Raw genomic sequence first — 23,554 nt, forward strand, 5'->3', positions numbered from 1 at the left:
TGTTTGTGACCCATCCCTTGCACAAGATGAAGGCACCCTCTAACTTGTTATGATTGACTTATTTGGTCTATTGAAGACAATCCCAGATGTTTTTGCAGCTACCTCATCTTATTGTAAGCAGGTCTTTTGTTGTTTTGACTTAATATTGGCTTTTCAATGAAGGACATGACATTGTGATTAGTAAAGGGGTTCTGTTTATTGTTGGAAGAACCTGTCCAAACTTGTACAAAAGAATTCAGAATTCAGCTTGTTAAAGGTTTGTTTCCTAAGCCTGTCAAATTCAATGTGTCCCTCTGTATCCACAGACATTTCCTTTTGATGGAAAATGCCCCTCTCTAATAGAGTTGTGTATTCTTTGAGAGTTTTGTTCTCTGTCTCTCTCTCCTTCTTTCTCCCTCTCTCTCGCCACTCTGTCGCTCTTTACCACCCTCTGTCTCTAGCCCTGTGTGATGGCTCTTTGTTTGACCAAAAGACACAGACAAAGCCCTGATGTCCCTTCATCACCAGTTCTCTTCCTCCATTCTCTTAGCCTCTCTCTCTCTCTCTTTTTTTCTCTCTTTCTGGCTTATTTCTGCCCAGTCAGAGCTTCGCACGGCGGCAAGCCTGCAGCTGAGTGGACTGGCATTCCACAGGCGACCTACGGCTTGGCTGGGTCAGAGATGAGCACAAAAACGACCTCTTTATTGAATCCAGTGGGAGTCGGCGGGGGGAACTCTGAGATTTGACCCAGAAAACCCAAATGACTTCATCAGCTTGGACTAGCTGCTTGTAGTCTTTCTCAAACCCAAATAAACCCAATATGCTTAGATATACAGTATACATAGTATACAGAAAAGATATGCAGTATACATAGTCATATTACCATGCATTGAGGACAACATATAGGACAGATATGGGAACATATAAGGTAGTGATGGATATGTCTCAGTGACATCAGTGGCACTTCGTCTATATAGCCCGATTTAAATTGCATTTTCATTGCATTTGTTTGTGATGTTCTACTTTATACTCTCTAGCTATAGCCTGCAGTGAGTGGAACTTTCCAAGTCTCGGGAGTGATTATGATGCTCTGTTCAATAGGAGTTGAATGTTAAACACAGTGAGACTCTCTTGCCTTATAAAAGTGGGATCAGATTGTAAGCGGTCATGGGTTGCATTAGGCCTAGAGTTCCCACAGCGTGGATCATATTTAAGTCTGTTCTATTTCAGATGCTGTAAGTTATGCTTTATGGTCCACAATCAGTGTGTGTGTGTGAGAGACCAGTACTACAGCACTCGCCTCACTTCCTGTCCGCTCCACTGGGAGACATGCGACCTCAGAGCGGTCGTGGAGGAGGGGAGAGCTATCACTTAACCCACTCCTCTCCACTCCTCCTTTTCTTCTGTCCTTTCCGCTCCTTTACTTTCTTCTCTTCTCCTCTACTCCTCTATCCTCTACTCCTCTTGTATTCTATCATCGCCCCTCTCTACTCAAGGCCCACTGTGGGCCTGTTCTTCTCACCGCTCTCCTCCGTCATGCTGGTCTCTCTGTGCTCTCTCCTTCTGGGTGTTCTCCTCCTCCTCAGCTCAATCTTCTGTTTCTTCTCCTGCTTCACTGGTGTGTCTTCCAGTTTATACTGTGTGTGTGTGTGTGTGTGTGTGTGTGTCAGATCCCGCTCTTGCTGCTCATCTATTCTTTTCTTCTCCAGCTCCTCACCAGTTTTTGCTTTAATCTGTTGTAGATTGAGTGTGTGTGTGTGTGTGTGTGTGTGTGTGTGTGTGTGTGTGTGTGTGTGTGTGTGATTTTAAGTGATGTGGCACCATCAGAGAGCGCACCCTGCTGTATGTGGAGGGGGGTATAGGCTTGAAAGAGGAGATTGATGAAGAGGAAGGGAGGAGTGTTGATGGAGAGATTTAAGGTGCAGGGGTATGGCCCTGGAGTTGATCCCACAGAGCCCCAGAGCTCCATAATGGAAGCCATCTGTTTTGCCAATAGAGTGAAAGGAGGGAGACCCTGATGGTAGTGGACCCCATCCCACAGGTTTGCTGGAGCATATCACACAGCTACAACTTGTGTATATATACATATATCTTGTGTATATACTGTATATTGTATTGTATTTGTTGTATATGTTATATTTCTATATATTAAGGTTACACTCGGGTTAGGAATAGTGATATAAGGGAGAAGGGGGTATAATGAAGAATGTATTTACAGTGTGTGAGTGATGTGAGGGGAACACATGCTTGTTATTCAGAGACACTGTAAATGCTCTTTAAACAGCCTCATTTTAATCGGAAATATTTGCTAGTCTCTTAAACTTCAGCCCTCCGGCAGATTTTTAAATGCCCCAACAAAGAAAGCCACAGTTAACACAGCTGTAAAGAGTGTGTGTGTGTGTCTGTGTGTCTGTGTGTGTTTCTGTCTGTCTGTCTCTGTGTGTGTGTGTGTGTGTGTGTGTGTCTGTCTGTCTGTCTGTCTGTCTGTCTGCGTGTGTGTCTGTATGTGTGTAGGCATGTATCTCTGCATGGGTGTGCATGTGTCTTTGAGAGAGAGAGAGAGAGAGAGAGAGAGAGAGAGAGATGGATGGATAGATGGACAGCAGCGGAGGAGTGGAACGGGACAGAGGGGGTTTTCTCTGCTGCCCCCCTCGACAGCTCTCCTGCCAAAAGCACAGCTGCGTCAGTAAATGCTTTTTCACAGCACAACATTTTACTCCCAGCACGTCATTGGTCAAGCTCCGGAGCACAATGCTGCTTTTCATTTTCAAGAGAAATCACTTCTTGTCTTTTTTTCTCTCTCTCATCTGGGCTCTCTCTATCTCCTTTCTCTCTCCCTCTCTTTCTCTCTTTCTTTCTCTACCTCTCACTCTTTCTCTCCCCCATTCTTTCACTATCCCCAACTCCCTGTTTGCTAACAGATCCTGATTTGATTGAGCTCTCGGTGTTTCTAGGTCTGTGTGTCACTGGAGCTGCAGATGTCTTAAAGATTGTTGGATTGAATCCTCATGTCCGACATATGCAGAAGAGCCATGCTTTTCTGCCATGTTGCTTCACTTAGACTTAATCTAAGCCCGATTAAACCACCACACCACATACACTACATACCAATAGGGCTGGGCGATAAAACGATCCCAATATTTATCCCGATAGACATGTAGTCGATATCAATAAAAAAATATGTTCCATAGAACATTCGATAATTAAAAGCAACACACACCTCCCACCTTACGTTGTCCATAAATATATATGCTAAACATATCTTGCATTGTAGCTAGTATGTGCAACTCTACCAGAGTAGGCGAGTATGGGAGTTTTAGGACAGCAGCACAGTAGATTCACAAATGCATGGAGGGCTTGGGGATTGATGCCAGCAAATGGCAACTCAGTAGAACCACAAAGTGGAAAAGCAGTTGTGTAACAACTACCCCGCCTGAAGTTTTTTTTTTTTTTGTTTTGTTTTTTGGTAAAGTGTGCTTGGCTACAGAACCTTGCGACCACGTGGCACACCTCCCTCACCAGTGTCTGGTTCACCAGGCCGCGCCGTGCCGTGTCCACGTATCCCCGCAACTTTCGCCAGCCGCGTCCACTTCCGCAGATGGCTCTGCTACTCACCACAGTGTCCCTCTGTCCCTGCCGTACTTCGCTCCAGACAGCCGCGCGGCTAAGCGAGTCTGCAGGCCGCTGAGCTCTGTGTTTACGAGCCTCGGAGGACGCCCGCCCACCCGCCCGCTCGGGCCCAAAGTGCTTTCAGATGGACGCGTATTTCCTGCCTGCAGATTTGTTTTATTGCTCTGTATTAATCATGCGAAGAGAGTAGGTCCAGGAGTTTTGTTTTTTTGTCAGTTTTCTATTATCTTTATTGTTCCATGATTAGTTTATGGGCTACTGTAATTCCCTCGCATGGTTGGTCTCTCTCACTCATATCTGTCGATACCTTTCTTTCTCTCTCTCTGTCTCTCTCCCTCTCTGTCTCCACCTGCTTATCTATCCCCTTCTTTCTGTGGTGTCTCTCATTCTCTCTCTCTCTGTCTCTCTTTTTCTCTCTCCCTCTATCTCGCTTTCTCTCTCTGTGAGTGTAACTGTGTGTGTGCGGGGGTGGGGGGGGGTCAGGCATGTCTAATGTCCGCCTGTTTGTATCTGGACGCAGACAGCCCTGCTGACCTCTCCCCCAACATGCAAATCTGACCTACAAATTCTGTGAAAGTATGACGGATGAGAATATGCTTGAATCTGTGCCAGCGTACGCCCTGCTTTTCTCACACTCTCTGTCTCTCATTCTCTCTGCCACTCTCTCGCTCCTCTCTCTTGTCTGTCTCTCATTCTCTCTGCCACTCTCTCGCTCCTCTCTCTTGTCTGTCTCTCATTGCTCCTCTCCTACTTCTGCTGACATGGCGTCTCTTCTCTCATTCTCACTTGTATGTCTGCCCACACCCTGTTGTGCTTGACACTGAGTTGCTTTTACAGTCTCTTCTGCATTTGTTCATTATTGTTATCATACATGAAAAATAGGAACTGTATCACCCCCTCCCCCCAATCACTCTCATCCTTCTTCCCTCCTCCCTCCTTTCTCTTTTCTCTCTTGCTCTCTCTCCCTCTTTTTTTGCGTTTCTCCCTTCCCCCCCCCATTGCTCTGTGTTTATGTCCCCTCCTCTAATTTTGTTGGTCCCCCTCCCTCCCGCTCTCTCAGACTGAGCTAAAACAGTTATAAACAGGATCTGGGCCTTGAGCTGTTCTCCTGAACTTTGTCATAAACACCCCAGGAAAGCACGCGCGCGCGCACACACACACACACACACACACACACACACACACACACACACACACACAGAAACTGGGGGCCCAGTCTGGACTAGTTTAGACAGTGGGACAGACACTAAGCATGAGCCCTACTTTGTGTGCAGAACTCGAGTCATCAGCGATTAGCTATATAATCTGTAAAGCTATAAACATCATGCTTAGTAAACAGCTATAGTGTTCTATGCTGAGGATATTTGATATATACAGTATAGTATGCATAGTGTATAGCGGTACTCAGATACCAGTTTGGTCGTTTATTGCTTCATTTTTAATATCTAATGTAGTGTAAAATTCTGAAGACAGCCCATTGAAGTCCTCGAAAGTATATTTTGGAAACAGGATTTGTTTACCTCCCTGGAGCTGCACAATGGCGTAAAGCTGATGTTATGGGCGGGCTTCCCCCTCCCTTTCCCTCCTCATCTCCTCCCTGGCTGGGAGAGCTTTCGTCAGGGCTGGGCCCAGGACAGCCAGGCTGGGCTGGCCTGGGCTGGGCTTGGCTCCAGCGGGGGACTGACCACATGTGAGGGCCTCTCTCTCCACCCTCAGCCCACCACTGCTGATGATTACAGGCCTGCTCTGATGTCTGTGCTCAGGCATTAGTGACAGCTTACAGCTGCTCAGCGGGGAAGACTTGTCCTCCAACTCTCACACCCCATCAGTCACTCGCCCTCTCGTATATGCTCATATTTCTTCTCTCTTCCTCACTTCTTCGCTCACACACTCTTCCATTCAAACCCAATCCTTCTTTTTCCTGTCTTTCTGTCTGTGCTCTATCTGTCGTTCCTCCTTCCTTTCCTCCTCCCTCGTTTTATTTTGGTCCCTCTTTCCGTCTGCCCCCATTTTTTGTCCTTCCTTCTCTCTTCCATTCTTTCTTTCTCTCTTGTCACGTCCTGTCTTTCTCATTCTCCCTGACATCATGCTCTTTATTGTGCACATGCAACACTCTTCACTTCTCTCCTGTCTTTACTGTGAGTCTCCCATACATATTGGGCCTGCTCTCCCCCCCCCACTTCAGTCACAGTGGAGCTTTCTCCCACGTCCATGTACACACACATGGTCCTCCTTCCCTGCACGCAAACCTGCTCCTCACATGTTTATTTTCCTCCTGCATATCTTCCCTCATGTGCGACCTCTCTCTGCCCTGACCTAGTTATCTCGGCCACTCTCCATCCATCTCAGCGGTCACTAGTCTCCGTCTCTCTCTCCCTCCCCCCACCCCTCTCTCTCTCTTTCTTTCTTTCTTTCTTTCTTTCTTCTTTCTTTCTTTCTTTCTTTCTTTCTTTTTTTCTCTCTCTTCTATCTCTCTCTCTCTCTCTCTCTCTCTCTCTCTCTCTCTCTCTCTCTCCACAAGTAGGCCGATGGCTTTGACCTCCGTTTCGCCGCCAGAGTGAAATCTATATTCTGCTTTCCTCTCTCATTGTTTTTTTTCCCTTTTCGGGGCGAAGGAAAAAATAAATGACCAAACCTTTTGTCTGGGCTTAATCTTCCTGGTTTCCTCTGGGTCCTTTTAAAAACACAAACACACACACATACACACGCACATACACGCACACACATAAACACACGCATGCACATGCTCAGTTCATCGGCTCACGCATATCCACACACACCTACTGTATACACACCCTCAGTAGAGGAAACTCAATGGTACACCCATATACACACACACACCCTTTATTCAGACGTGTAAAACAGACACACACATTTAGACTCACACAGAAAGGCACTCATGCATGCATATTGCTCACACATACAACATGTGTCAGCATGCATATATTCCCCAGTATATACACTCTTAACTTCAGTATCCCATAAGCATTATCATATCCCATACACATGCGTGTGCAGTTCAATCATTAGGTTCACTGTTGGAGTGCTTGTGTCATTGGCACGGCGTCCCAGAGTGCTCTCTTGTTTCCTACCTGCCTTTGTTCTGCACACGCTGGCACTGCTGGCTGGAAAGTAGGTTGGGAGCAGCGAAAGCCCATTGTTGCCCCCTCCATACGCGAGCATGTGTTTCATTTCTCCCACCAAATGACAAAGGCACCCCCTCCACACACACACACACATACACCCCACCCCCCTTTTTAAACAAGCAGCTCTTGCTCCAAATTAATAACACAGGTCATAATGATGGGAAACAAACAGGAGAAAGTGTGGTGCTTGTGTGCGGTGGTAGGAAGGAGGAAAGGAGGCCTCATGTTACGCTTCCCAAACAGAGCTGTCTGAGAGCTTGCCAGTCAGTTTATGCAGTTTGGTTTTGTTTATTTGTCTCAGTGTGTTTACATGTGTTTGTGATTGTTAGCAAGTTTGTTTGTGTGAGGGGGAACAGTTAGAGTAAGTGTGTGGGGGACATGTCACCTTACATTTGTTTACCTGCTCCTGGTGAATTTGTATGTGTAAATTGAATATGATTAGGGATATCTTACTGCATATCCAGGGTGACCATGCATTGGTGTCTCTGAATTTACATTTACATGTATTCATTTAGCAGACACTTTTATCCAGACATGTGGACTCGAGTCACATGACTTGGACTCGAGTCAGACTCGAGTCATGATTTTAATGACTTCAGACTTGACTTGATAAAATTCGGCATGACTTGCGACTCGACTTGGACTTGAATACTATTCACTCGAGACTTGACTCGGACTTTGCCTCTTTGACTTGTGACGACTTGACATGTCTCGAGTCAAAAACTAAATTTCCTGATCGTGGACCAGTCACCCCAGAGATGCTTTCCCTCCGCGACTAAAAAAAAAAAAAATAGCGGAGACAAGCGGCCAGTCCAGAGCACAGTTCAGTGCTGCCGCTACCCCCACATGCGTTACGCACTGTGTGTAGGGCACCAAGAGACAGAGAAACGACCAACATTTAGCTAATAACTAGTAGCTTTACTGCAAACTGATTTGCACTCTTGTTAGAGAACGTTTACAATGTCAAAATGCACCAACAGCATGTTACATAAAGATGATACTTTTCGAGTCCTCTCCATTAAGATCCAACTTGAACTTATGCTAGCCTACTCCATTTAATTGAGAACCCCATCTAAGCACGCACGAGAGGGAGAGAAAACGAGTGGCAGGTTCCAGCTGGCTTGTCATTGTTGATGATGATTGATATTTCCTTTTAAATATAAGAAACGTATAAAAGGAAATCATGAAGGCAACAAATACGAGATTAGGGGAAATTGCGGATTTATCCGGTTCTCACTACTGTTATAAACTATGAGATCCAGGTCACTATGACATAGGCTGCACTCACTGTGATTTGGAAAGTGGACAAGAATATGAAGAGTTGTCTTTGCCTTTGTTTAATGGAAATGGTGAGTCTTGAAGTAGGCCTATTCAATAATTTGTTTACATGAAGCACATTGATATGCCGATTGAAACGCATTCCACTCAGCTAGCTAGGTGGCTACTGGCTACCAGGCTCATAATTCACATTTAATTGCAAACAGAAAATGTCAAGCAAGCATCATGTCATACATGCATCTATTTCCAAAGGAATGAAAGCTGTTTGTGCCAACTTAATATAATGCTTATCATTGTTAATATTGTGCTATTCATGTGGCACAAAAAATGTTTGAGTTTGTGGACTAGCCATAGGAATGGAGCTGGTAAAAAAAAGATCATTATGAGAATGTGTGGACAGTGGCACACAATGGGCTTAAAGTGACAGTGCACCATTTACAAATGAGATAAACAGCATCAAATGTGTAGTATTTCTTAAGAAATGAATACTTTAAAACAAAATTACTGTGTCATTATTATCTTTTAAATAATATAAAAGTGTTGACCTTGGCTTCCCTTATGAGTCGCCACTGGCAGACAGCCTAATAAATTGTTTGCAGGCAAATCTGTGGCCTAGCGCAGTGAAATGCCATCAGTCAAATTATTACTCATCCTTACAGTGGGCTCCGAAATTTGGAAAAACAATATTTTTATTTGTCATGTAGCTATCCGTTTTGTACAGATTACTCAGGTATGCACATGTGTATATTGTATGCGCATGCATATATCGTAAAAGATTTCAAGACAGAAACATTGAACATATTTTAATCTGTATTTATAAAAAAAAATTCTGTGGATTAGATGGAAGTGTTAAAATTATGATCGATAGTCTAATAATGCCATTATTAAGTGAAGAGTACCTGATGACTTGTTCAGGACTTGAAAAAGATTGGGACTTGGACTTGGCTTTGATGAGACTTGGACTTGGACTCGACTTGCCCTTCTCTGTATTTACTTGGGACTTGACTTGGACTTGAGTGCTAAGACTTGGGACTTACTTGTGACTTGCCAAACAGTGACTTGGTCCCACCTCTGCTTTTATCCAAAGCGACTCTCATATGTCAATCATATTACAAGGGGCATTGCCTCCAGAACAACTTGGGGTTAAGTGTCTTGCCTCAAGGGCACAATGGTGGAATCTGGGAATTGAACCCACAACTTTTCAGGCTACTGCATGCTAGCCCAGCTCCTTAGCCACTATGCTACCACCCCTGAATGTGTGTCTGTGTGTGTGTCTGTATCTGAGAGTGTGTGATGTGCAAGTTTGCATGCTTAATTGTGTGTGTGGGGGGGGGGGGGGGGTATGTATGTGCATTTGTGTGACTGGGTCTGTGCGTCACAGTATATGTGTTTGCATGCGTGATTGCGTGCGTGTGTGTGTCTGCGTCTGAGTATATGGTGATCTGGTGTGTCCATGTATATGTGGGTGTAAGCAGGCGCTGCTTTGCCCCATTGTGTCCAGGCAGGAAGGAGTGTATTTGGAGGGCGCCGGGAGGCCTGAATGCCGGCTGATTTAAGATCCCTTTAACAAGGCACACATTGATTCTCCAGCCCCGAGGAGTCAAGCGCTCCCCAATTAGTCAAAAGGGAGTCGGGAGTGGCTCCAGGCTTTGTGTGCGTGGGGGATCGCGCACTCCCTGCCATCGGCGTACTGGATTGGGCCTTTCAGACAAGACGCGGGGGGTACCCTGGTGGTGACCTGTGGAAGGATGGCTCTATGCTTCAGTGCCCTGTCTGCTTATGTGCAGCTACTCATGGGGGAAGAGGGAGGAAGACAGTGGGTCAGAAGGTGACTTTGATATCCCCAACAAGGGAGGTTTATTTCTTTGCACGCAGAGTGTCCTTTGAGAAGAGGCTAGACGCTTCCTGTCTGTGAATAGGGCATGTGTCTTAGCCATGGCCAATTGGAGTGTGCTATGGCAGTGGTGCTCACCTCACTTGTTCTGCTAGTTGCTCTTCCTTAAAACAAAGTAGTTCCTCTCCAGTGATGCGGTGTTGTTCCTCTTCAAAGGGGAACTGGTCAAGTTTCACTGCTTTGTTTTCTCCACAATGGATGGAATGGGGACTATTTGTCAGGATAAACTGGACTACTTAAGCCCATTTTGACCTGACTTGACTTTTCTAATCTGCTGTAGTTGAAGTAAAAGGCTGAATGGACTTCCTCTGTTCTGTTTATATATCTTAATTGCCTTTCATGTGCAGGACAAGCGTTGATGAACCATTTCAGTGATTTGATGTTCATGTGCACTGAGGGCCTCCTGTTGTTGACTTACTATGGTATAACAATAATGCATTCACACACAATATGGTATTCAACTGGATTGTGGGGTTATTTTTTAACCATCCTTTCTCTCAATGAGCTGTGGTTACTTTTTAGTTTCTGGCAAGATAATGTGCTCCAGCAATGGATTGAATGATGGAAGATTGATTAAGGATAATGTTATGGACTTGGATTCCTGCCACCACACCAACCCTCACCAGTAATAAAAGCTGTTAGGTAAATCTATTTCACACCCTTGTTGAAATGTGTCTGTGTGTGACCTTGTGTGTGTCCACCTCTCATAGCCCACTGGTGTGGCAGGGGTCAGGGGTTAATCCTGATACCACATACCTGCGGGAGAGCCAGTGGCAGTTGTCCCCGAGTCAATACCGTGTGTTTGTGTGCGTTGGCAAGGTCATGAGCACGTCTCTGCTGCGTCTCCCTCGTGTGTCAATATTGATCTTTCAACCGGTTTCATTCCCGCCGTTTCTGCCCGTTAACGATTCAAATTTTTTTACTCACTCACAGTGGCTCTCAACGTTAGCATCCGTGTTGTTGCTTTTGACTAACGAGTTTTGTGGTCATCCCTTCAGAGAGTTCCATGTTAAACTCTTTTTTTTTCCCCCTAATTGAACCAAAGACCTCCCTGTGCGTGTATAATAAAGAAGCCTTTAGCAGACTATACTGTAATTAGTGCATCCATACTGTAGCTATTTAAAAGGCACCCAGAGAAGAGGTTGAAGTGACAATGTGCTTAACATTATGCAGTATCTTGTGTAGGCTGGTCCACAGTTAAGACCACAGAGTAGAACAAACATAACCCACCTGCAGATGTTGAGCCCCTGGGAAAGGTGAGGTATTATGGTGGCTTATTTGCATTTTTGCGTGCTGGCAAGATAATTCTCTGTGCTGCGTGTATTTGTGTGCTTTGGGCGTGTGTGTGTGTGTGTGTGCATGGTGTGTGTGTATGGTGTGTGCATGGCTCTTGATCCTCCTTAGCCCAGTTCCGTGTGTGTGAAATGTGCCGTGAGTGTCTGGGCCGAGTGGTGTTTGTGTTGAGTGTCTGCAGAATGTGCTGTGTCAGAGCCTCCCCCTGCAGACTCTATTGACCTGCACTCTCCTCCATCACCTCTCTCTCTCTCTCTCTCTTTCTCTCTTTCTCTCTCACACACGCACTCCTGATGGAGGGGGCAATGAGAGGGTGAACAAAAACATAAGAGTTTGTTTGAGTACCTCTTAAACCGCACCCCTGAGTGCACTTTTCACTCTTTCTCTTCCTCTCTCTCTTTCTCTCTCATTCTGCCTGTCTGTCTCTATCTTTCACTCACTTTTCTACTCTCTCTCTCTCTCTCTCTCTCTCTCTCTCTCACTCACTCTCTCTCTTTCTGTCTAATGCTGTGTTTATCCCCTAGCCTTAAGCTCCTTATTCAAACACCTCAGCAGTATATGCCTCATGCCACCTTGGTGTGTGTGTGTGTGTGTGTGTGTGTGTGTGTGTGTGTGTGTGTGTGTGTGTGTGTGTGTGTGTAAGGCTAGATCTCTGGGAAAGTGTGCAAAATGGCTTGGAGGAGGGGGAAACGAGCAGGATCCTTGAGGTCTGCTGATACCATGCCCTTGAATATAAGAGGACCAACAAGGCTATTGCCTGCCAGTTTAGTCTAGATGGTTTGACGTAATACACACACACACTGGTGAAAACAACAACTCACCTCATTGGTTAGCTTTACCACCATGGCCTTGTAGAAATATAACAAAAACAAAGTGTTTCTCGATATCACCACTTAATATTCCCAAACTGGACAAGCTACGTAGTGCAATGCAATGCAATGCACACACAAAACAACCTGAACAAGCAAAATATACAGTAGAATGCATGAGAAATGCACCTTCAGTACAAAGCTTTGGAGAACAAGAGCTGGGTGTTGGCCTTGGTTAGGGATTTGTACAGGTGTTTGAGAGCTGGAGGAGTATTTACAAGAAACAGTTGTATGAATAGTATCTGTGCATGTTGCTGAGTTTCTTTGTGTGTGTGTGTTTTCTTCTCAGGTGTTTCAGGACCTGGGTGTGTCAGTGCTGTCCGGAGCATCAGAAGGCTATAATGTGTGTCTGTTTGCGTATGGCCAGACGGGATCAGGGAAGACCTACACCATGATTGGCACCCCTGTGAGTGGCACAAGAATATATAATGCATTCCCATACCCAAACATTGGAACAAGTGTTGATGTGTGTTCCTTTTTGTCTTTGTATGACCTGCTCTCTGTGTCTATTCCTTTCTTTTTCTTGCTCTCTCTCTCTTTCTCGCTCTCTCTCTGCATCTTTTTGTGGCTTTGGTGAGCAGGACTCCATGGGACTGACTCCAAGGATTTGTCAGGTAATTCTGGATTTCATTAGTGAAAAACAAAAGATTTTGAATCATGATGAATGTCCAAAGTTTTATTTTTAATTTGCATAATTTTTTATTTTAATTTTTTTTTTCAGGGACTTTTCAGGTCTGGAGAGGATTCTCCAGATGAACAGAGCTCTTGTCGTGTGGAAGTAAGGTAGGGCACGACAATTTATGTGCATGTGCCGCTGCATGAACCCTCCCAAGTTGTGTTGCAATTCCACTTCAGTGGAAACAGATACTGTATGTTATCTCCGTCTCTCACATTCTCTCTCTCTCTCTCTCTCTCTCTCTCTCTCTCACTGTCTTTCTCTCTCTCTCTCTCTCTCTCTCTCTCTCTCTCTCTCCAGTTTCCTGGAGATCTATAATGAGCGCGTGCGGGACCTGTTGAGGGGTGTTGACCAGAAGAAGCCGGCCGGGCTGAGAGTGAGGGAGCATCCAGAGACGGGCCCATATGTACAGGGTGAGCAGTCACGGTCACAGTCACTGATAAAGCAGAAAGAAGGATCCTCTAACGTTATAGCACACATGAATTAAGCATTCACTATTGCATACCTACTGTCACAACTTAATGATGTTTACCATTGATATATCTGGACTATGATCTTGTGCATAAATATGCGCTCTACTGTAGAATATATTACAGTTGCTAATAGGCAGTCAAATTTCTTTCTTTTTTACAACATTTGCTTTAGTCATTAAAATCAAAACAAATGGCAGTGAAGTCAGTCGGAAACACTCATATTGTCTGCATAAGGTACTTGCAACCAACTCACTGGAAACTCATAAAATGGTAGTCATGAAGACTTACCCCTGTTCACCATAAACGGACTAGATTGACTTTTATCATCTTCAAGGAGCACGTGTATTGCCCACCATATATCATGTTCCTGAACCTTTTCAGAAGACGATAGTGCTGTGTTACTAAATCTGTGGTTTAAATGGTGTCGGAAGGTCTTTTGTTTAGTCATTTCTCTTCCCTACTTCCTCCGACATGTGTTTCCTCCCACGACCATCTCGGGAGCCATCTTGTCAGTCTTGTTTGAGGTGCATTTTGGGGTTGAGAGCATCTCCCATTGTGGGTGCGAAGTTGTCCAATAATTGTAAATACTTGGAGTTAAAGTGGGATTGCAACTGGAGCAACCCGGCAATCAAAGCCTCTGTGTGTCATCCCTCCTTTTTTTCCTAGATTTCTTTCTCTCTTTTGCATGATTTTTCTCTCTCTCTCTCTCTCTCTCTCTCTCTCTCTCCCCCGCCCCCCTCCGTTCCTTTCTTCTGGCCCAACATCCAGTCATTGTGTGCAGCAGGAGATAGCTCAGAGCTACACAGGAAGTGACCTCAGTTCCCCATTAGTCCAAGGACCCTACTACACTCATACAGTACACACACACACATACCCACACAGAGACACACACACACTCAGCTGACATTGTTTAGTAATGAGGAGATTTTTCTTTCGTCCTATCTCTGTTTCTCTCATGTTCTCTCATGTTTGTTTTGGAATTGACTTTCCTAAAATATCACATCCCTCAAACACTTCAATTTGTTATGGATATCTTGTTTTAGATGTATCTGGAATGCTTTTTTCAAAGTGTTACAATATCAAAAGCAGACTTTGAATGTCTTCTGTAATGTCTTCTTGGTCAGACTGTGCTAGATAAAGTCATGAAGGCTGTAAATAATTTGTATGTGTTTGATAGTGTGAGTTTAATTGAAGATAACTAAATCAGCACTGCTTCCTTGAGTTCTGTTCTTGTATTTCTCTTTGCTCATATCATAAGAGGAAATATGACTCAGACTATGATTGATACATAAAGCATCTTGCTCGAACACAATTTACTGCACTTTTGACAGTGCATCTTTTTTAATTGTATTATGTAAACATTGCTTTTGTGTATGTTATTTATCCTTTGCCTAATCCTTGTTTGTCCAAAATTGGTGATGACAGCTGACCTGATGCAGCTAATCTAAACTGCACTCCATTGTGAGGACTGAGATCAGTTGATTTAATTTTTGGAGTCAGTTTGCTTTTTACTGTCAAATGAAATCCTTACCAGCCCTAAGACAGGACCTCCTGTCACGGTCTACTAGTCTTTTTGTATCTGGTGTTTGATGGAGTTGTCTGTCATCAGGTTTGTCCCAGCATCAAGTCACCGACTACAAGCAGACCCTGGATCTGCTGGAGAGAGGCATTGGCAACCGCATCACCGCGGCAACTCACGTCCATGATGCCAGCAGCCGGTCACACGCCATCTTCACCATCCAGTACACGCAGGTGGAAACCTCACTGCTTTCACACACACACACACACACACACACACACACACACACACACACACACACACACACACACACACACACACACACACACACTCCTCACTCATTACAGATCACACACACTTCTAACATTCCTTCACAATAAACTCAACTATGATGCCCTTGCACACCAAAGCATTTTCAATCATACATCATATACACACTCCCAACGTTGCTGCTATGCCATTCCCAGCATAAAGCATACAGCTTCCTGCCAGCCTTCCTTCTTCCCTTATTTCCCTCCCACAGTAATAGGCTTTAGTCTGTCACATAGGGTGCCAGTGTTTGTCCATAACAGATGGGTCCTGGAGCAGGCCTTTATCAGATAAACCAGGGGTTTTCAACTGATTGTGAACCAGGGACCACCATTCTGACTAATTACGCAACCCCAGGACCACCACTGATTTAAACATACTGATTTCTTTGCAGTTTATTGCAACTACATTACTGAATCCATGGACAGGGACCACCAGCAATGTCCTCACAGACCACTGGTTGAAAACCCCCGAGATAGACAGTTGAGTCCAGACATTTGAGTTTACTGAGAACTGTTTTCTTTTGAATGAGTTTATGATAAATTACTAACAGATTTGGGGAGATTATGTGTCTCAAACAACATTACATCACTTTCCCTTAATATGAGTTGAAAGGTTGCTGCACACAAGCACCACAAAGCAATCTGTGGAAGCTGTGCCAAACTGAACTAGGCCAACAGAATGTATCAAGTATATTTTCACTCCTCAGCAAACATACCTTTTAAAAAATGATAACATACTGTATGTAAAAGAAATCCATAGCCTTAAGCCAAAGACACTAGATTTGAGCAAAAAAACAATTATTGGTTTGTGATTCAAAGTCAGTTGTTCACAAGTTACCCACAGTACTTGGAAGGCAATATAAGAAATGTAAATCCAACCAGTTAGCATGACAGGCTACTGCTTTTATCATCTTACGCAGTTATAAACGGAAAAATACATTTGACTTGGCCAGGAAATTCCTCTGCAAGTTGATGGTAAACTGTCTTTATATATTTCTCTTTAACCACACTTTCAGTTAAGCGACACAGTCATTTATTTCAGACTCTTTATGCTCAGCACACATAAATGAAATGAAAAAATCCAGCGCTCCTCATGCTACAGTATGATGTAATGGCACCCCGTGTAAGTGATTTCATAAATCATGTTGCCTTGTGGGTTAGCATGTAGTTTCAGCAGCGCCCAGGAGAGCAGTCTTTAGTGATGAGGAACACAGACAGCAGGCCATAAGCACACAGCGTTTGCATAACCGGAATTGCTTTAGCAAAAGGAATGATACAAAGCTGGCAGTGTGTTATGTTTTTCTGTGTTTGTGTGTTTGTTTTGTTTGAGTGATTTAGTCTAATGGCTTTGTGTGATGTATTTACTGCCAGGCTACTCTAGAGAATAACCTCCCCTCCGAAATTGTGAGCAAGATCAACCTTGTGGATTTGGCTGGCAGGTGAGGTCATTTCCTGTGCCTTTCGACAGCTCAGCACATAGTATTCATCTCCACTCGGCTGTCTTATTGCCGACATCAGGACTGCATTTTAAATTTCTCCAGAGTCCAGAAAAACTTAAGCATCAGTAGTCTGTCCAAGATTGCCATCTAGTGGCCATTTACTGATTTGCCTGCCCTTAACAAATGGGCAGTAAAAGAACATTGATGAGCTTTTAATTTAACTGCAGATAAGTAATTATTCATGAGTTATTATATTAAAGCTTAATGACAAAGGCTCCAAAACCTCAGCCTCTGACCTATAGCTTCCCATAGGAGTGTGTTTGCTTGTGTTGGCTGCTGACCTCTTGCTTGTCCTCTGTGTGTTTGTATGGTGGCCAGTGAGAGAGCCGACCCACACTACTGCAGGGATCGCATCACCGAGGGAGCCAACATCAACAAGTCTCTGGTTACCCTGGGCATTGTCATCTCTGCCCTGGGTAAGGGTCAGCCTGTGCCTGTGGAGTCAGTGTTGAGTCTGCCATTGTGATGTTTTGGTCTAAATCATGTCTAGTTGATTTTATATGCACAATGCATGTTTTAGTTAAGAGGAAATAGAATGTTGTGAACATTACAGTCAGTCTTTCCCTTTGTTGATCTATTTCATTTTTCCTTTCTTGTCATCTCGCCTCCATTCTCATCCCGTATTCCCATATTCTCTCTGATTCTCACTTATCTCTCTCTCTCTCTCTCTCTCTATCTATCTATCTATCTGTCTGTCTTTCTCACATGCACACACACACACACACACTGCCTCCTTCTCCTCTCTGTCCACACAGCCCAGAACTCGCAGATGTTCAGCAGCTGTCAGAGCATTAACAGCGTGGCCAGTGAGGGGGAGGGCAGCCTGTCCAGCACCCTGTCCAGCTCCCTGTCAGCGTGCAGCGGCCGCAGGCACTGCTACATCCCCTACAGGGACTCCGTCCTCACCTGGCTGCTCAAGGACAGCCTGGGGGGCAACTCCAAAACCATCATGATAGCCAGTGAGTGGACTTGCACTGGCCATTGATTGAGAGGTTCAGTCACTGAGGACCTTTTTAAGCCTTTGTTTTACTTTGAGATTTATATTGTTGATAGTTGTTGTTCTTGGAGCTACATTGCTCATCCACTGGGTTCCTGTCACAATATTGCACTCCTCCAAATCAAATATTATCTATTTTTCTTACACTAACCAATGTTGTTTTGAAGTCAAGTTAAAATATTGCTGTTGTTACATAGCTAAATGGGATTGGAGTTTGAGGTGGCAGTGGAATGCTGTGATTGTAGTCATCACTCTTCTCTTCTCTCTCTCTCCTTTCCTCTCCTCTCCTCTCCTCTTCTCTCCCTCTGCAGCGGTTTCCCCCTCCTGCAGCAGCTACAACGAGACCCTCAGCACCTTGCGCTATGCAGCCCATGCAAGGAACATCGTCAACAAACCCAGAGTCAATGAGGTGTGTGTGTGTGTGTGTCTGTGTGGGTGTTTGTGTGTGTGTGTTCTTGGGATGCTTGTGCCGCAGACAGTGAGTTTTAACACTTTCACCTCTGGTCCTGAAACTGCAGCTTGTGTTTTTTCAGTGTCTGTCATCTTGTGATTCCCGTTGTAGGATGCCAATGTAAGGCTGATCAGGGAACTGCGGGAGGAGATAGACCGTCTGAAGAGCATGCTGCTCAACTTTGGAATGGTACCTTTCATTTATGGAACTTTCTACTGTGTCTAGGTGTTTTGCACACAGAAGGTGGTCATAGCACAGGAATGTTGTTCAACCTTTATAGGGAGCAAACAAACTGTTTTTGTTTGATTTGTGATTTAACCTTTGACCTCTTCGTGCGCCACCTGCAGAGGAACCCCAGCCCCTCCCTGAGTGATGAGAGAGAGGGGAGCCTGTCTGACATTGTGCTTCAGAACGAGCTCAAGGTTGGACATTCTCATCAGTCACATCTGTCACACACCACTATCACCACCTCTTTCACCCACTTTCACATCTCCTCAAATGACTACAACCTATGGCAATATATAACAAATAACTTCCACAACATACTTACAAAGAGGGAAGTAGTGTGCCAGTTTTTGTGTTTTATTTTCTGACCTATTTGTCTTTCCTGGATTGGATGTGCATACTTTTTTTCTCAACAATCTGCAGTAAACATTCCCTCAGTGGCTCCATGACATCTAATAAACCTCTTTAAGTTTTCTTAACATGTCATTGAGCAACAATCTGTACATTTTATGATGAGGTAGTGGCTTTGTAGGAATCAGCAAAGGCAGTATAACATTTTATATAAGATATTGTTGTGACCTCGTCTCAGGTTGACCAGCTGACAAAGGACTGGTCGGAAAGCTGGACTCACAAGCGGGAGCTGCTGGAGCAGTACAGTGTGGACATCAACCGTGACCGCGCCGGCTTCCTGGTCCACTCCCTGGTGCCGCACCTCATCGCGCTGGACCGGGACGTCCTGAGTACTGGAGTCACTTTCTACCACCTCAGGGTACTTCACTTTGCTCTGTAGCAGAGACAGGAAGATATGCTTTTTATGAGGCCTGCTGTGTGCGTCAGGATTATTACCACAAGCACAGACATATGTGTGAAAGGAATATTTGTTTAGCCACCATGTCTTAGTAGGTGTTTTACATTCACATTTTGATTGTCGTCCTCTTAGGCTCTGATTATGATTTATATTTTAGCTGTGGATATAATTGTATGCTGTAAATTGATTACACCATTAGTAGTTATCTAATGGTTTAACAGTGGTTCCCCATTAGATAAGCACATCACTGATATATCCTTATTTTGGTTACTTCCTGGAAGTATTCATTTCATGTTTGTCAGTTTCCACAAATATGCCAACATTTCTGTTGTGGGCCAACTTCCTGATTTGCACTGTAGGACATGCACTGTAAGACTATTTGTCTAATTTAAGCTGTTATCACTTCTTATGCTAATGTAACCTCATCATCCTTATTTTAACACTAACTAACAGAACTTTCTTCCATTTCTCCTGAACTAGATTCTTCCATTTCTGTTCTTCCTTCTGCTTTCTATACATTCTTTAATGCCTGAACGCCTGAGATACAGTCACAGGTAACACTACTCACTGTTGCCCCCCCCCCCCCCAGTATTTCTCTTCCTCACACTTTACTTTCTTCTCAGATTCTTTTCTGTTGTGTGCATAGCTGTCGGAGCTTAGGCTAAGAATTTTTGCCATGCCAGTTCCACTAATGGCCCAGAGGCACCTTATCGCTAGTCGGGTCCCCACGGGAACCCCTGGTTTGTGCTGATGACAGGGCTGGCCACGGGCCGAACCCTTACCACTCCAGCAGTGCCTGAAAGCCCCCCTCAGCCACCTGGGAACGTAGCGCCTGGAGCCGGACTTACATAAGCAAGCCTTTTATCCATGGAGATAGCTGGAGCTGTAAACAAGCCCAGTCTCCATGCCTCTTAGAGGGAAGGCAGGGTAGATGGAGACTGTGAAAATAAACCAAGGAAACATGATGAGATTGCTGCTCGTTATCAACACTTCAGACTTTTTTTTTTTGTTTTTTCGTTTTTTTTTAGAGATGTTTGCTTTTGAGGGGAACACCCTGTAGTGTGTTGAGTGTTTTGTAATTCTGCACTGATGAGTTTGTTATGGTCTGTCCACAGGAAGGGTTAACCAGAATTGGACCTCAAGGGAATGGTCAGGAGGAACCTCAAATAGGTAATCTCACCTTGTGAAGTTAAGAAGGGTCAGGTCAGCATGTTTTCCTGGAAATCAGAGGCTAACGGTTGTATCTGTTTCTGGTTTGCATCTCTACCTCTAGTCCTGCTTGGTGGCGCTAGCTGTGAGATTGAGAATCAGTGTGGGGTCGTAACCTTGAGGCCTCTACCAGGCCAGGTGTGCATAGTGAATGGGCGAGAGGTGACAGAGCCGTGCAGACTAGCACAAGGTAATATCACTCTTGCACACATTGCACTTCTGATCATGTCTAACTTGGTTTTATTTTTCAAAGACCAGATTGGATTCAAAATCTGTTGTTTGGTATCAAATTAGGCACTTACAAGTCTCTGTTTACCCAAACCCCCCCCACACACCCACACCCACACACACACCTACACACCTGAACACACACACACACAGGTGCAGTGATAAGCCTGGGCCAGTATAAATTTCGGTTCAACCATCCAGCAGAGGCTGCTCTCCTGAGAGAGCGGAGACAGGTGAGTGCAATGTTAAAAGCTTTAAAAGGGTGTAATGGTAGTGTTGGTACAGAAGAAGCAATGAATAGCATGCATGCAACTCCCTCTTGTGGTCACACAAAACAAGGATAGCAGACTGTGCTTTGGAAGAGGGCAAACTTTAGGTGAATTAGGGGGGAAAATATTCTGGAGAGCTGTGTAATATCATAACCAGAATGAAGTCATATTTTCCAGATGCTGGTAGGGCTTTGCAGATTATTTCAAATGATAGTAGAATTGTTTAAGCTCTAGATGGTGGTAGTGGTGGTGGTGGAGATAATGATGCTGGGGTTGGTAGTGTCGATGTCAGTCATGATGATGATGATGATGATGATGATGATTTCGGACATGAGTTAAGCCGAGTCTTTCTCTCTCTCCACAGACCAGTGAGGGTGCCCTACACGACAGCCTATCTGCACTCTGCTCTCTCAGTGCTGATCCGAGGTAAACACATGACTTCATCACTGGCACCAGTCTGCTCTCCGAGGCTCACTGGTGGGGTGGTTTTTAAACTGAAGTAATCATGAGCATGAAAACCAAGCCTTTGCATAATGCCTGACCTTTCACTCCTACTTAATCGGCCATTAAGGTTAGCAGCTTTAAAAAAAAAAAAAAAAAGAGACCTCCATCAATGCAAGGACTGTATCACAGATGAAGAGACATGATAAGACTGGAAGAAAGAGGCAACTGTATTGTATCCTAATTGAAATTAGGCATTATGTTTTAAAATGGACCAGTCTACTTTAGTCTATTTTCTGATTGGAAAGCGTTGACTGTAATGCAACACTCGACTGATAGTTTGTCCCTTGGTGGTAGAACAAGGTTGTTTACTGAGCAGATTTGGCAGTTGCCCGGTTACCTCAGTGAGAGGAGTGCTGGCACACAGCACCCCTCAGTGCACTCGCTGACACACTTGTTGATCTCCACACAGACTTAGTACTGACAAGAGACCCAAATGGTTTCCCACAGCAGAAGAAAAAAAAAAAGGCTGCCCCTATTGGACCGACATCCTGGCACAACGTTGATGTATTTGGCTTGAATATTTGCCCTGTTACTGTAAATGTTAGCCAGTGACATCATATTTTCCATTTAATCTTTTCTCACTCCTTTTTTCCTTGGTTTGTTTCCATGTTTCTTGGTACTGAAGCAGGAGAACATTTTTGGTTTAGTTCGGTTCTGGTTTAGCAGAGAAGATTAGATTAATAGGTCAGCACACTAAAAAAGTATTTCTCTTTTTAGCTTAGGAATGTTTCTGGAATATTCTGGAATGTTGCCTTCATCATTGTGCTACATGTGTAACAGTCTGTGTATGTTTCAGCTTTTCATCTACTTCATTATCAAAACACAGGCATGTTTTTTATGCCCATGCTGTCTTGTGTTTCTGTTCTGTTGCTGGGTTGCTATGCACCCAAGTTACCTACGGTACCTACTGTATATCTTCCTATCTTTATAAGACCGCGCACAGATTGTGTGTGTGTTTATGCATCTCTGTTTGTTTGTGTGCAGCGTGGAGGGAGCTGGTTGCCCGGGTGACACACCTCCTCCCTGGCGGCGTGTGGAGGAGCAGCAGCGCTTTGTGGACCTCCTACGTGAGGAAATCCAGGTGGAGCAGAGGAAAGCAGAGCGGGACCTGGAGATGGAGCAGGCCCACCTCAGACAGCAGCAGTCGGAGAGTGAGTACTGTATGCGATACACTGACTAGAACATGGATTTTACTGATGGAGACTTTCAGTGAGTTGATTTTACTTAGAAGTTAACTTCACAAGCAGGAAATACAAGAGATTTGGTCAGATATGTGGTAAATGCTCAGATAAACATTGAACATTGAACAAACATTGTTGATGATAAGTGTAATTTGAAGATTTAATGCAATTCTGAGTTCCCAATTAAGAAAGTACGCTAAATTTCACTATATTTTGGCAGTATGTTGTACAAGTGTGTGTTTGTATTTTTGTTAAGATTTAACTGATTATTGCAACAGATAGTATGGATGAGTCAAAATCCGTATCAGTAAGTGGTGTCACGTGTTAGCCACGCTCACTACGCATGCACCAAATTTAGTTGCATGGCTATTGCTATGGAGACGGTAAACCAAACTTTCAGCTAAGCAACATGTCATGTTATGCCTTTTCTAACAATGTGATTGACTCTTAATAATACATGACATATTTATGACTTCCTTCCAGTTATAAATCTGCCATGGTTTGCATGTATTATGATTCCCCTATCTACTGTATTTGCCTGTCAGTGATGCACCTCACCATTTTTTCCCAATCTTTTCTAACAGTTCAGCAGTGGGTCCTGAAGCAGAAGCAGCGGCTAGCAGCCATAGAGCAGAAGGTCACAAAGGAGTTGGGGGTGCAGACCGACCTACTGACCCCTCCCATGATGGATCTGGGGTCTTTGAGGTCTGAGGACCAAGACCAGGAGGGCAGTCGACCCCCATCTGTGGTTGGTGATTGCAAGCAGGTGGTGCAGGAGGAGCTGCTCCGACATCATGCGTTACGCCGAGCGGAAAACCGAATGAGACGCAAGCGGCTGCACTACCAGCTGCAGAGGATCGCGCGCAAGCGCCACCTGCTGGAGGCCAAGAGGGAGCTGCAGCGTCTGGTGAACAGTGTACCACCAGGTCAAGACGGCCCCTCATCTCCTGAATCAGACTCGGGTTCAAGGCGGCAGCCCCTACTTCTACGAAGGCATTCTTTTTCTGCTGATCTGTTGTCACGTCTCTATCCCCAACACACCCCCATCTTCAGGTAAGAGCCATATTTCTGTTATCATTTCTGGAGGTGGTACTATATTATTGCACTGATGTATG

The 23,554-nt window shown here is 44.6% G+C and overlaps 1 protein-coding gene across 2 annotated transcripts in view; it reads left to right on the plus strand.

Moving 5' to 3' along the window:
• stard9 (StAR-related lipid transfer (START) domain containing 9) overlaps nucleotides 1-23,554 on the plus strand; it is a 45,355-nt gene that overhangs the window by 7,144 nt on the left and 14,657 nt on the right. For both annotated transcript variants that reach the window (XM_042071461.1, XM_042071462.1), the window contains exons 4-21: nucleotides 12,379-12,495; nucleotides 12,671-12,703; nucleotides 12,811-12,872; nucleotides 13,066-13,178; nucleotides 14,848-14,990; nucleotides 16,440-16,507; nucleotides 16,886-16,983; nucleotides 17,323-17,526; nucleotides 17,876-17,973; nucleotides 18,127-18,204; nucleotides 18,363-18,437; nucleotides 18,830-19,009; nucleotides 20,164-20,218; nucleotides 20,322-20,447; nucleotides 20,639-20,718; nucleotides 21,119-21,180; nucleotides 22,243-22,409; nucleotides 23,024-23,492. In XM_042071461.1, the coding sequence (XP_041927395.1) occupies nucleotides 12,379-12,495; nucleotides 12,671-12,703; nucleotides 12,811-12,872; nucleotides 13,066-13,178; nucleotides 14,848-14,990; nucleotides 16,440-16,507; nucleotides 16,886-16,983; nucleotides 17,323-17,526; nucleotides 17,876-17,973; nucleotides 18,127-18,204; nucleotides 18,363-18,437; nucleotides 18,830-19,009; nucleotides 20,164-20,218; nucleotides 20,322-20,447; nucleotides 20,639-20,718; nucleotides 21,119-21,180; nucleotides 22,243-22,409; nucleotides 23,024-23,492 (2,228 nt within the window). The remainder of the gene's footprint in view (nucleotides 1-12,378; nucleotides 12,496-12,670; nucleotides 12,704-12,810; nucleotides 12,873-13,065; nucleotides 13,179-14,847; nucleotides 14,991-16,439; nucleotides 16,508-16,885; nucleotides 16,984-17,322; nucleotides 17,527-17,875; nucleotides 17,974-18,126; nucleotides 18,205-18,362; nucleotides 18,438-18,829; nucleotides 19,010-20,163; nucleotides 20,219-20,321; nucleotides 20,448-20,638; nucleotides 20,719-21,118; nucleotides 21,181-22,242; nucleotides 22,410-23,023; nucleotides 23,493-23,554) is intronic.

This window comes from Alosa sapidissima, chromosome 19 (assembly GCF_018492685.1).
Source record: "Alosa sapidissima isolate fAloSap1 chromosome 19, fAloSap1.pri, whole genome shotgun sequence".
Taxonomy (NCBI): domain Eukaryota; kingdom Metazoa; phylum Chordata; class Actinopteri; order Clupeiformes; family Clupeidae; genus Alosa; species Alosa sapidissima.